This window comes from Gorilla gorilla, chromosome 4 (assembly GCF_029281585.2).
Source record: "Gorilla gorilla gorilla isolate KB3781 chromosome 4, NHGRI_mGorGor1-v2.1_pri, whole genome shotgun sequence".
Lineage (NCBI taxonomy): Eukaryota > Metazoa > Chordata > Mammalia > Primates > Hominidae > Gorilla > Gorilla gorilla.
In genome coordinates this window covers 81,995,755-82,009,880 of record NC_073228.2, presented here as the reverse complement: position 1 = coordinate 82,009,880, position 14,126 = coordinate 81,995,755, and the positions used below count along the sequence as shown (strand labels likewise).

Below are 14,126 nucleotides of genomic sequence, written 5' to 3'. Positions count from 1 at the left end.
AACTTTTGAGTCTAAGGGATGATGCTTGACAGCCACACATGGTGGGTGTGGCCTGCAGCTACAAAGGGTGGGGCCAGAGAGCTGGGCCTCCACTCAGCCCACCACCACCTCCACGGCCTGGTATTTCGCCTTTGTGCTCCAGGACCTCAGCAGTGGGGATGCAGGACAGTTCTGGGGAAAATCTACTTGTAAAGGTCCTGGGGAAGGGGACAGGAGTGGCTGGAGGCTGTGCTCCGTGGGAAAGTTCTTCTCACCAGAGCACACATCAAATGCCAGTTCCAGAGAGGGACCCTCCGCCCAACTGTGCTCTCCTAAGGCAATCAGGAGGAGACTGCCCTCCAGCTGGGCCCTGGCTCTCCGGGGTGTTGCTGTGAGTACAAGGCTGTCCTCAGGCAGCTGCCTCAGATTTGGGCTGGGACTGGGCCAGACGGGGTTCCCGGGACAGGGGCAGGAAAGAGGCAAGGCTGGCAAGGGGATTGGGGGCTGCTCTCAGGAACACGGAGAGGCCGCATTAGGCAGGCAGAGAAGTGCTGGGAAGACTACGTGCTCCTCTCCCACCAGGGACCCTGGCGGCCCTCCTGCTAGTTCTCCTTCTGGTGGAGGACACTGGGGGATGCCGAACAAGAGGCTAAGCCTGCGGCCCAGGCCCTGCTGAGACCACACCATGGCTAGCAAGTAGAGGAACAGCAGCATATCCCCTCAATTCTGCCTGCACGGTAGCTGAGCCAGACGTCCCCACACCCACCCCATTATCAAGGAAGATCTGCTCTGCAAATTGAATGGGGCATTAAGACCTTAAGGCTCTCCAAGTCCCTCTGGTACTTCTCACGCAGTGTGGCCGCGTCGCCCTCCAGGTCCTTGTGTCCCAGCTCCTCCCGCATGACATCCATCTGGGCCTCCAGCTCCTGGATGCGCTCCCTCAGCCCCGTCATGGAGTCAGCCTCTCCCTGGGTGGCCTGCCAGTTGGGGGCAGGGGCTGGCAGGGCCTTGGGGTGTGGCCCCTGGTGGAGGCAGAGGGTGTCCTGAAGGCACCTCAGGCTCTGCGAGTAGTGCTCCTGCAGGGTCCTCAGCTCCTCCTCGTGGATCGTCTGCAGCTCCCGGACCTTGAGCTGGAACCTGTCCTCCAGGGTCTGTATCTGCTCGCCATGATGCCTCTCCATGTCCTGCCTGTCTCTGACCGAGGCATCCAGCTGGCTCAGGACCCGGCTGCGCTCAGCCTGCAGTGTGCTCTCGGTCCTGGTCAGCTGCTCCACCACACACCGAATCTCCTCCTCATACCTGCCCCGCAGGGTGAACATGCTCATGCTGTGCTTGCTCTCTGTATCCTCCAGACTCTGCTGCTGATGGTCTAGCTGGGCGGCCTTGGCCTTGAGCTCTGCATTCTCCCTTTCAACAATGGCGATCACATCCAGATACTCGCTCTTCTGCTTGCGGAGAAGCTCCTCGTACTCCTCCCTCAGGGCCTGGGCTGCCTGTGCCTGCTCTGAGCAGGAGGGCTCCCGGGTTTGCCAGGACTCCTTGCAGAGCTGGAGCTCCTTCTCATATTCTAGCCGGATTCTGCAGGACGCATAGCAAACCTGGGCCTGAATAATGGCATCCTGAACCAACAATGAAGAATACTGACTGAGGCCTCCCAAACAAGTGTTATACGAGAGACTCTGGGACACCTGGAGAAGCTTCTGGCAATCTCTCAGCGATTCCACAGGTGGCAGAGATGGTAAGGCAGCCGCTATCTCCTCTAAGAGGCTGGCCTTCTCCTTCAGCTGCTGGGCAAGCTCCTCCTGAATAGCAACAAAGGCCCCAGGGCTCTGGTCAGACACACGGAAGGGCTCCTGAGAGCCGTCTGAGTCTCGGCCCAGGACTTCTCCTAAGGGGCTCAGGTCCCAGGACAGCTGAACACCATCTTCATGGCCCGCTGGAAGCCTGAGGGCTTCCAAGACCTGCTGCATCACTCTTTCAAAGTCTGGGGTTTGGTAGGCTCCCAGGATTTCCCTCAGCAGGCATTTGTGCTGCCGCAGGGCCGTCTGGGTGCCCCGCAGGGTCTCCTGGATGCTCTGTAGCCTGCGGTGGAACGACTCCCTCACTGACTGTGTGGCAAAGCTGAGCTCTGCCCTGACCCATGTGGCATTGGCCAGGATGGGGGCCAGGCCCTGTGGGATGCTCTGCTGCCCGTCTCCTGAGGCACCGACTGCCTCTCCTCCCAGTGTCCCCAAGTACTTCCTCAGAGACTCAACCTGGCTCCAGAACTCACCATCCACTAGCACCTTCCTGGCCCAGGTGTCTACGGGGGCCCCAGCAGATTCCATCGGTGGCTGTCCTGACCAAGAAATCTCATGGAGCATTCGGGAGACATCTGATGTTGTGTTCTTCAGGGAATCTGCTATCTGGCTGATCAGCGAGGCCTCCAGAGCAATCTGGTCAGAAAGAAGCCTCACCTGCTCCTGCTCTGTCAGCTCAGACTGGGAGCACTGCTGCAGGCAGGCAGGCTTCCCATTCTCCTCGGCGCCACCTGTCTCCAGCTGTGCACGGGCCCCGCCATGGGCTGGGGCCGGCCAGTGCTGCAGGGCTTGGATGGCGCTGACGAGTGCACTCTCCACACTGGCCAGGGAGGCTGCGCGTGCGTCCTGCTCATCCTCCTGGCTGGCCCTAGGCAGAGATCTCAGTTGTTCTCGGCAATTTTCCAGGCACATCAGGGCCTGACTATTCTTGACCTGGAAGTCCCCAAGCTCTCCAACATGCCCTTCAACCCTCCTGGCCCTCTCCTGCCTCTCCTGCTCCAGCTGGGAGGCCAGTGCGCCAACCTGGAGCAGGCTGGCGCGGAGCTGCTCACGCAGCTGGGCCTCGGTGCCCGCCCACTGGTGGTGCAGTGCGAGCAGTGCCTCACGGCTCTGACCCTGCTGGCTCTCCAGCCTCACGGTCACGTCTTTGAGCTTTTCCTCTGTGACGTAGAGCTTGGTCTCCAGGGAGTGGATGATGGAGAGGTACGTGTCAGAGTCGCCAGTTGCAGGCAGTACACTGGGTGCAGGCTCTGAGGACATGCTTTCTTCCGAGGGTGACCGGTCCTGGCTGGTGTCGGAAGATGTGCTGCTGGTCCAGGTCTTCTCAGACCCCTCGGGGTGAATGTATCTTTGGCACTGGATTGTGGAGAACCGGATTCTTTGCCTTTTAACACCAGGTGCCCCCTGGTCTAGTTTGGCTGTGCCCTGCTGATGGCCCTCCCTGTCAAGCACTTCCACTGACTTTGGGGGCACCATGCTGTCTTCCCTACTGGGGCTGCCGTCACCGTACTCCTCCCCCGGAGGAGCCCCCAGGTCCTCGTCCTCATCCTCGAGCCTTGTGTGTGGGAGGCCTAGAGGTGCCCTAGTGGCTTGGACTGGTTGGCCTGGGAGCAAAGTGCCATCCCTTTCTGTCTCTTCAGGGGTACTCCGTGGCTCTTCCATGTCCTTTGGAGATTCACTTGCAAATTTCCTTAAAATCTCTTCTTTTGCCTGGAGCTTAATTTCTGTTTCCTCTAAGCTGCTCCCCAAGGCAACCATTTTAACCAAAGCCTCATTGAGGTCCTGCTCCTTCTTCTCCAGAACCTTCTCATGTGCTTCCTTAATGCGCTCCAGCTCTTCCTCCTTCTCTCTCAGCAGAGTGTGCATGCTCTGCAGCTGGCTGGAGACCCTCTGGTAGGAGTGCTCCAGGCTCTGGTTGTCAGCCTCTCTTCTCCTCAGCTTTTCCCGGAGCTCAGCCACATCCTCGTCGGACGTGGCCACGCGCTCTGTCAGCTCCTGGAACCGCTGCCTGAGGAGGTCCCGCTCATCACAGAGGCTCTGCACGTGCTCTGCGAGCCTGCGCACGCTGGCCTCTCGTGCCTCCAGCTGCTCCTCCAGCTGGTGCACCTGCTCACTGCCCTCGAAAGTGGCGCTCAGCTTCTCCTTCTGCAGGGTCTCCACCTGCTGTGCCTGACCCTGCAGCTGGTCCTCATAGGCGCTGGCCTTGTCTTCCACTTCCTTTAGGTTCTGCAGCAATGCCTGCTTCTCCTTCTCACAGCTCTCCAGCAGCAGCTCGTAGTTTCTCTGCAGCTTCTCCTCCATCAGCCGCTGCGCCTGCTCACTGGCGCCCAGTTGCTGGCTGAGGTCGGCAATGCGCTCCTGCAGCCTCTGGACCTCCTTCTGCCGGTCCCGCTGTAGCGCCTGCTGTGTCTCCAGGCCCCGTAGCTCCTGCGTCTTCTCCAGCAGCAGGGCCTCAGCACTCTTGAGCTTCTGCTCGCTAGCCCTCAGCTGGCTGCTCAGCGCCGCCTCGCTGTGTTGCCGCTCCTCCAGCTGCTCGCGGACCCGGCCCTGCTCCCGCTTCAGGTCGCCCTTGAGCTTGGCCAGCGCCTGCTCCTTGATGGCTAGCTCAGCGGCCGCATTGCTGAGCCGTGCCTGAAGGCTCCGGATCTCAGCCTCGTGGTGCCGGATCGTGTCCTTGGCCTCCCCATAGCTACGCTTCAGGGTCTGAATCTGGTGTGTAATCAGCTCCTGGCGCTGGCACTGGGCTTCAAGCTCACTTTGAAGGTCTTGGTTGACTCTATGGAGCCTCTGCCAGGCACCCGATGGGGAGGCGGCCACTTCAGTCTTAAAAAAACCGATTAAATACTGGTTAGTAACACTCGGGCCTCCCAGTTCTGAGTGTCACACCTCTGGCCAGGAACAACCACAGAAAGCTCCTTGATGGCTTTGGCTTTTATCCTTTGCACAACTTTATTTTTTTTTCCCATTAAAAAAAATCCAACAAATTATCTTTTTTTTTTTTTTTAGTAAGTAGCTGCTTCCAGGTAAACAGAAAACATGGACAATAACATCAGAAAACAGCTTTAACCAAACAGCTTCTAGGAGAAATAAACCAAACAAAACTGAATAATGGAACACACTAAGAAGCAAAACAAAGACTAAAGGACAAGAGAGCGCCAGGAAGAGGGACAGGCGGGAGGAGCACAGCACCTGCAGCTGTTTGTTTCACAAAACAAAAAGTATGCAGTCTTGACAACAAATCCTAAACAAGCGCAGGACACAAGGTGTAGGTAAATGATGCCACTTCCTTCTAAGACAGGAGGAGAAGGAAGGAAGGTAACACTCGGGAGATGTCAGCAAGGTGACATCCAAACATTTTCCTGTGGAAAGTGTAGTCAGTCCTCTAGAGTAACAGGAAGAACTAATCTCTACCTGTAAGAAGTCAAAACGAGGGGGGAACAGGAACCATGGAGTAAGATACAATAATCAACAAAACAAACAAACCTTTGTGGAGTTCAAAATAAGAAAAAGTGAAGCATGCAAAAACAAAACACAACGTAAATGAAACAAAACTCCCCACACTGAAAGGCATGCAGAGACAGAACTCATTAATACAGGGAAAAACAACACAAACAAGAGTGACCCGAGCCCAGCCTAAGAATCTGGCCTGCCTATGGCTCCCTCTCGGTCTGCTGGCCGGGGAAGCCACAGATGTGACACTCAGTTATGTTAAGTTCAAGTTACACTTCACACTCAATGTCCAAACCATGCAAGCTCCTCCCAGCAGTTAGTGTAGCACCCACCCCAGTAGCTGGCTCCTGACCCTTAACCCCACAGACCCCCTGCTCATTCTGAGTCGTGATTAAAAGCATTTCCAAAGCATAAAGGGTGGTGAGAAGTCACAGGTTATTAGACTTAGGGAAAAGGTATTAAAGACCAGCTTTGCCCAGTGCTGACCAACAGGGGCTTCAGTGTAGGCTCATGCAATTATGCAAGTTAGACAAAGAGGTAGGTTCCTAGGTTAGCAATGTGCAAAGTCCGCTGCTTAGTACAAGTTGAGTATCCCTTATCCAAAATACTTGGGACAAGAACTGTTTTGGATTTTAAAATATTTGCATTCTACTTACTGGTTGAGCATCCCCAATCCAAAAATCCAAAATCTGAAATGCTCCAGTGAGCATTTCCTTTCAGCATAATGTCAGCATTCAGTTTTGGATTTTGGAGCATTTCAGATTTTCGAATTTGGGATGCTGAACTTTTATCTTTACTACCTGATTTGAAGCCAGTTCTTATAGGATGAGGCCCAATCAAGAATTAAAAAGATGCTCCTCAAACCTGGAGGGCAAGCGCAAACGACCTTGGCAGGGAGGCCCACAGGGAGGCCCTGTTCACCAGGTCTGAACAGGGCATGGCAATGACTATGGCAGAAGAGGCTGGAGAGGAGAGTCTAGGGCACGTGGGGCAGAAAGAAAGAGAAGGCCCAGGGAGCACACAGGAGAAGAAACAGCAGAGAGTCTGCAAAGAGGCAGACTATGGTCAGAGGCCAGCTGAGTGCCCCCGTTCCATCTGCTGCCTGGGACAACTCAGACCAAGGTCAGCGCACTGCGGTCTGCAAATGTAGACACTCAATACGTGACAGAGACTCGGGGTCTAAGAGCCGGAAGGGCCCTCAGGGATCACTGGGTCTAAGTCTACACAGGCAGCAGACTGCCGCTGTAGAGGAGGGGACACATGCACTTGCTTTGGGGGTCAGTAGCAGGGCCAAGTCTTGAACCTAGGACCTTGATTCTAATGTTATACCCTCAGCCTTTGCCGAGAACTTAGGCTCCCTGTTCTGGTACCCCACTTCACTTCTCCTGCAGTATTTATATATCAATCTTCCTATCACAATCTCCTCTACCACTCAATGGGGACAAGAGTATATCTGTTTTATGCCCGATACCTGGCACAAGGCCTGGCACGCTGCAGGAAAGTCAGCAGACACAGGCACGCCCTTGGGCCAGGCTAGCTCCAGCCTTGTGACACCCCTATATCAGGGCTCTGTGGTACAGGATCTCAGTGGAGGTATCCCGGGGTTGGGCTAGTAGTGGTAAGAGCCCCAGCTCTGCCTGCCAGGTGTGGTATAGAAACAGATGGGAATGGGGTCCAGTACTAGCTTTGCCACTGACTTGCTGTTGGTTGTAAGCAGGCACTGGACTTGCTGTGTGATTCAATGTCTTCAATCTGTACAATAGGTCCAATATTACTATAGTGAAAACTATGAGAAATCACATGCAAATGTATGGTATTTACAATAAGTGTATATTGGCTACTTTCAGAGTCAAAGGGAAAGGTCACCAAAATGATTTTATTACCAAAAAAAGTCCTTAGATATGGAGGTTTCAGGGAGATTCCCCAAAATGTCATACCAGGAGGGAAAAACAAACAGACCCCCCCAAGCACATTTAGTGTCCAGTCCTGTGGCAGAAAAGCCCAGGGGCATGAGCTCCTGGGAGACAGCCCCTGCTCAGCCAAGTTTTGCACACTCCTAGCCTGCCGGAGCATGAACCCTTCACACTGAAGCTCCTGAGCGCACCATGGGCCACAGCAGCCCCTCCACCCTACCTGCAGCACGTAGCCCTCACGGGCGCTCTGCTCCCGGCCCAGGGCCACCCTCAGCTGGTCCTGCAGGAGCCGGTTCTGCTCCAGAAGGTCTGAGGCCTCCTTCTGGCTCTGCTCCAGCTGTTGGCAAAAAGACACACACTTTTATGCAAAATGACAATGATAAACAAAGCAGCTGCACAGCACAGACTCTTTCACTGGTCTTCCATGTAGCCCAAGAGTTTTGGAGTCTCCACATTTCAGCAGATGTGCTGATATGGCCTTTACCAGCAGCATTTGGAAGTGAAGGTTCCAATGCAAGCCATCAGTAACAATGCCAGACTCGGTACCTTCTGGGGACCAAGGGACTACCTCGTCCTTCCCTACTCCACGCACCCCTGGATGCCCACATACTTCCCACACCTGCTCAAGGTTCCAACATGCACGCCCTATATAGGTGCCAAGGCCCATACGGGGTGTTCATTTCTGAGAAGGGGAATGTGTCCACTGGGGAACAAGGGTTTTGCATCTGCATCTGGAGGAAGCACCCCATGGGGTCCTTTGGGTGTCCTCAGCTGGTCACACAGGCCAGGCTAGGCTCTACAGGGACCACTGTGAGTGGTGGCCCCAGGCAGGCCTCACTCCAGGGCCCACTATGGTCTCAACTGAAACCACTCCATTTGACCAGCTTTACATGATGGATTCCACAAAGTTCTGTTTGCAAAAACGGTTCCCGCAGTTCCCTCAAACAAGGTGTGGATACCCATGAGTAGGCTATTTTACACTCTTCTTGCTTTCAACAGCTTCAGCTACTCATTCATCCATCCACCTCTTCCCCACACACCTCCCAGGTGCCTCCTGATGCCTGGCCATGTGCAGGGCTACCCAACCTGCTCCCAGAGTTCGTGCTGAGTGGAGCTGTGTGTGTGGTGGACAGTCAGGCCAGTGCCGCCCAGGGTGCTGACAGACTGTGCTGTGAGAGGTGGGGAGACCCCTGACTTTTATTTATTTTTTTTGAGACGGACTCTCGCTCTGTCGCCAAGCTGGAGTACGATGGCGCGATCTCAGGTCACTGCAACCTCTGCCTCCTGGGTTCAAGTGATTCTCCTGCCTCAGCCTTCCAAGTAGCTGGGACTACAGGAATGCACCACCATGCCCAGCTAATTTTTGTATTTTTAGTAGAGACGGGGTTTCACCATGTTGGCCGGATGGTCTTGATCTCTTGACCTTGTGATCCACCCGCCTCGGCCTCCCAAAGTACTGGGATTACAGGCGTGAGCCACCATGCCCAGCCGACCCCTGACTTTTAAACAGTGAAGACTGACCCCCCAGATTGTTGAGCCAGCGTGTCGCCTGCTGGCTGGCCCATTTTGGTAGCCTGAAGTAATGTGAGTTTCAACTGTTATTTTATTTCATCTTGCCTTTGTTACTTGTTAATGGATGAGGAAAATGAAAAAGTACAAGTATTAGTGCTGGTGGTAACTCAGCCTCATACAGTTAATAAAATACAAAAAAGATGAGAAGCTTGAGGCATACCTAAGTGGCAAATCTTTAACAAGCTACTTACGTAAGAGAACACATTTGAAACACAGTGTTGAAAACTGTCCCTAAATGGAGAGTGAAACAGGGAGTTCTACAAAAACTGTAACGCTACACCTCCCCAGCTACGAGACTCCCTGCCCAGACATGTCAATCCACCACTGAAGTTCTGCAGACTGGATTTCTGGATACATTTCCATGAAAGAACATCTTATTTTATAGTTCAGGGGCCAGCTTGTTCATCTATGTACCTAGGTGCACTGAAGGTTTCGTGGAGGAGTGACAGTCACAGGGCAGCCTTCATCCACAGCCTACCCTGCCTCACCACTGCCTTCTGCTTCACATCCTCATGACTTAGGACCCAGCTGTCATCTCCTGCTGGATGCCCCTGGCTTCAGATCTGATCGGCCGTCCCCAAGCCACTGTAAGAGCACCTGGGGCTGGTCTCTGCCTACAGCTTTGACCTGTCCAAGCCAGGGCTGCGTAATACAAAAGCCTTGCCCTGCTCACTCCCCTCCTGCCATAGGGAGTCAGAGCGAGGAAACCATCTAGGCCCTGCAACGCCGCTTGCCTCTCAATGGCAGGGGCCCCCACCATCGGAAGAATTCCTCTGTGCCTGGAAGGCCCCTTTCCCTGCCCTGCATGCACTGGCACGCTCCCACAGCTCTCAGGTCTGCCTCAACTATGAGGATTCATCTATGCGTCTGTCTCCCCTAGGGGTCTGCAAGTCCCTCGCGGGTAGGACTATCTAGATGAACCCCTCAGGCCACAGCTGATGCTCTGGAAAGGCTGCTGGGAGCAGGAGGGGGGGGATCTGGTCCCAGGCTATTACCTCCTTCTCGAGCAGACAGGTCAGCTCGTGTGTGGAGAGCCGGTCACCCCCATCTTCAGAAGACAGGTGGACGGGGGCGATGGGCACCTGCTTCTCTTCCCGGAGAGGCGTGGTCTCCACCTGATGCCACCGCTGCTCGATCTCCACGTGGACGTTATGCGTTTTGAGGTCGCTCACAGGCAGCCCTGGGCTCCGGTCCACCTCCATGCGCAAGGCTGCATCCTCAGTGCCTGGCCCGTCTGTGGCGTCGAGCATCCCGAAGCGCTTGCGGCGCTCCTCCCGCCTCCGTGCACGCTCCCGCTCCAGCTCCCCAGGCTCCGCCTCAGGGCGCAGGGGCTCGTGGGTGTCAGCAGGCCCCACGCCGCCCACCCGCTCCTGAGCCAGGGCCTGCTGGATGGGACGGAACTCAGCCCAGTCAAAGGTCTTGGAGCGGCCCTCTCGCCTCCGCTCCCGCGCGCGGCTCCTCTTCTGCTCAGGGTCCGGCTCCCCCGGCTCTGCCTCTTGCTTCTCAGTAGGCCTCGGGCAGGTCTCAAAAGAGCAGCTGCTCTTGTTTTTTTCCTCTGGCAATGAGCTGTGGGGCAGGAGGATGGACATAGCCTGTCAGGGGCGGCTCTGGTGTGGCCTGCCAGGCAGAAGCTGGCAACTCTGAGCCACGACCCAGCCCCTGTGGGCACCACATCCTTTTTCTATCCTAATCCCAGCTTCCTAAGTGCAGGGAGGACAGGAATACTCTGCCTTTACCTCACATCCCTTCCCAAACTGGTTCTGAGTGGGGGAGGGGGAGGGGGACGGGGAGGGGAAGGGGAAAGGAAGGGAAAAGAGCCTCAGAAAGCTGAGGTTTCCCACATAATGACACTGGGGGGTTCCCTTGACTGAAGAGGCTGTGAGGGGCTCACTGTGGTGGCCCCGTTGCCAGGGTATGGAGCCAGGGGAGTCCCAGGACTCCCACAGCCTCAGAGGCAGGACGGGCCAGCCCTGCCTTGCTCAGGGCCAAGAACTACATTAGGCTGCACCTGGGCACAGCCACCGTACCTGCCAGGTGAGACCTGGGCCCTGTGCACCCCTGGACTGGACAGTGGTGACAGAATGAGGGAAAACTAGCACTTCTCTAGAAGGGCTTACCTTTTAATAAGCAGGTAACGTGATCAGATCTATGTTTTGTTTTTTTTTTTTTTGAGATGGAGTTTCACTCTTGTTACCCAGGCTGGAGTGCAATGGCGCGATCTCGGCTCACCACAACCTCTGCCTCCTGGGTTCAAGCAATTCTCCTGCCTCAGCCTCCCGAGTAGCTGGGATTACTGGCATGCGCTACCATGCCTGGCTAATTTTGTATTTTTAGTAGAAATGGGGTTTCTCCACGTTGGCCAGGCTGGTCTCAAACTCCTGACCTCAGGTGATCCGCCTGCCTCCCAAAGTGCTGGGATTACAGGCGTGAGCTACTGTGCCCAGCCTGAATCTATGTTTTAAAAGCCCAATCCAGCTGCTGGCATGACAGATGGATCAGTATGAAAGGCTGGGACCTCCTATGGGTGAGGGAAACAGGAGGCCCAGGTGGCCACGAGTTCACACCATGCAGTAGCCAGAGGCTTGGAGAGGAAGGCAGAAGGGGAGAAGGACACTGGGTTACCTGCCACCTTGAGCAGGCAAGCGGCAGCCAGCAACGGGACATGAGCTGCGCAGGTCGTGCTCATGGTGCTGCTACCTGCCCTGCAGTAAGTGGAGTGAAGCCAGGCCTGCCTGAGGAATCCATGTCTAGTCCCCATCTGCTAGAAGCAGAGATTCCTGGGGAGGCCTCGTCTGCAGTAGGGCAGGGACAGGGACATTGCTGATGGCAATTTGTTAAGGAGGCTGGGAGTGTTTGAGGCAAAGGTTTGTAGACTCTAGAGATAGGCCCCACAGACTGCCAGCTGGTCCGAGGCTGACTGAGTGGCCCCTAATCTCACCCAGGCCCTCAGAAGGCAGTTGCAAGCCCACCTGAGGACAGTGAGGGCCCAAGGAGGAGCTCCAGGGAGCACATGTGTTTCAATTAGGGCCAAAAGGAAAGGAGTCTTTAGAGAGAGAACCAAGGAAAAGAGGAAATGGTTGCCGTCACCACCTGGAGCAAGGGTCACCTGTCCAGGCAGCAATCGAGTGAGAGGCAAAGTGCTTCACAGCAACAGGATCTGCAGGTGTCCATTGTAAGAGCAGCTAACATCTGGATGAAAACGACACAGGGCAGATCTTGTGACGTCACTGAACTAAGAGCTCCTGGCCATGGAGAGTGTCAGGATGACACATAGGGCAGGGCATGCATGGAGGCCCCCAGCCTGGCCCTGACAGCCGCCAAAGTCACAGCCACACCAGAACCGGCCGCACTCCCTAGGAGAAACCTCCCCACAAGGCTCCTCTAGTGCCAAAGGCGGGAAGCACCCTGCAACTTCCCCACCCCAGGACTTCAAGATGGCGATGAGAGCAGGACGAGGACAGCAGCTTCTGAGACTGCAGTTTGTTTTCATGCCTCCTTGAGATTTTGCCTGGCAGCACTAAAAAACTCACATTTTTCCTCAAATAATAAAAGCCTACACAGAGGAAGAATAAATGCTGAAAACAAACTGGTGGAGGGTGAGCACTCTACCAGACTATGCAGATATGCTAGGTTATGAAGTAATTCTTAGTCAGGAGGCCAACTGCCAGGTCAACTTTCATGTGAGAGCAAAACCCTTGTCTCCTCATTCATTCCCCTGGGCCCATAGCCCCTGCACGCAGGGAAGCAGGCACTCAAGCGTGGAGGCGCCTCTCCTGAGCTGTGTGCAGGCACAGGCATGTGCACAGGTGCATTCCTGACACCTGCCCTGGGACATCCCAAAGCTGACTTCTTCCAGACAGGATTGCCAATCTACAGCACCGAGCCCAGGCCTGGCTGGGAAGAGGGGCAGGAGAGGACCTCAGGCCAGCTACCCATATGCACTGCCCACCACTCCCCATCCTGGACCCCCGTGATAAGCTCTGTCTGCTGCCAATAGCTTGGGCAAAGAAGCTGAGGCCTTTCTCACTTTGCTCTGGTGGCTTCCTAAAGGTGCTTGGAAAAGAGCACTTAGCTTGTCAAGCTTGGGTGTCTGCTCCTCATGGGAGAGCCACGGAAGCAGTAGCTGAGGCCACCACAGGATGTGGCCCCTGGAGGGCGGGAGAGCTTGCTGCAGCTCTGGGTGCCTCCTGCTGGCTGTGCACGAAGAGGACTTGTCACTAGCCAACAAGCCAGCTCTCTGCATAGGATCCTGAGAGACAGAGGGCAACCTGTCCCGGTCACGGCCTCTTGGCCTTACTAGACAGTGTTTGTTTAATAAATAAAGTCATGAACAAATGACAGACACAGAAAAGAGGACTATAAAGAAATCAATTTAGGAGTTCTTTCCTTCTTATGTAAAGAGGTGTGGAGTCTGCAGGAAGAAGGCAAAGGTTTGGATACAGAATGTGCCTTTAGGCCGGCTGCAGTGGCTCATGCCTGCAATTTCAGCACTTTGGGAGGCCAAGGCGAGTGGATCACCTGAGGTTACGAGTTCAAGGCCAGCCTGGCCAACATGGTGAAATCCCGTCTCTACTAAAAATACAAAAATTAGCCGGGTGTGGTGGGTAATCCCAGCTACTTGGGAGGCTGAGGCAGGAGAATTGCTTGAACCCAGGAGGTGGAGGTTGCAGCGAGCCGAGATCACGTTATTGCACTCTAGCCTAGGCAACAGAACAAGACTCCATCTCAAAAAAAAAAAAAAAGAACGCGCTTTTAGGTCAAAGCTTCCATGGACAGCCCCCGCTGTAACATTGCCACACCCAAGCAGCCTAACCCACAGCACAAGAAACACATTCGAGATGTAATCTACATCACATGACCTGAGAAATGGCACCAGAGGTGCTCAGATGCATGGAGGCTCTGAAGGTGGGGACAGCAGAGTTCTGGCCATCAAAGGACCAGCCCCCACACTGGAATCTTCTCTGCTTTTTTTGTTTTGTTTTGTTTTAGATATGTCTGAGTCTTCTGATTCTCCATCTTTTAAAATGAGAACTAGGTCTTTAACCTTCAGGGCAGGAGGAAAAAAGCCCAAAGCAAAATCTGAGACACATGAACCACAGAATGCTAAAACAGGAGAGGCTTTTTCAAACTGGCTGCACAGAAATCAAACAGACGTAGGAGTGAGGTGAAAAGAAGGCCAAGACAAAGAAGCACTGGGTGGCCTATGGATGCTGCACACGGGGCCACCCTTAGAGCAGCAGAGCCCAAGGCCTGAGAGCACCGACTGCGGGGCTCAGGCTGGTCTGGCCAAGTGCCTGCTGACACAGATGGAAGATTCTCCACCAAAGCCCAGTTCTAATGACCAGCACACATGCTACCTGCAAGATGAAATCGCTTGGGCTTAAAAGAGAAAAGAACCAGAAATGTTTGTTCT

At 54.7% G+C, this 14,126-nt stretch overlaps 1 protein-coding gene across 10 annotated transcripts in view; it reads right to left on the bottom strand.

Annotated features, from left to right (window-relative positions):
* Positions 1-14,126, bottom strand: part of MPRIP (myosin phosphatase Rho interacting protein) — a 145,723-nt gene that overhangs the window by 23,881 nt on the left and 107,716 nt on the right. For 8 of the 10 annotated variants that reach the window (XM_055385999.2, XM_055386001.2, XM_019027055.4 and 5 more), the window contains 3 exons: positions 9,709-10,279; positions 7,362-7,478; positions 795-4,601 (listed from right to left, as the gene is read on the bottom strand). In XM_055385999.2, coding sequence (XP_055241974.1) covers positions 795-4,601; positions 7,362-7,478; positions 9,709-10,279 — 4,495 coding nt within the window. The remainder of the gene's footprint in view (positions 1-794; positions 4,602-7,361; positions 7,479-9,708; positions 10,280-14,126) is intronic. The other 2 variants (XM_004042198.5, XM_004042199.5) reach the window with 1 other exon arrangement.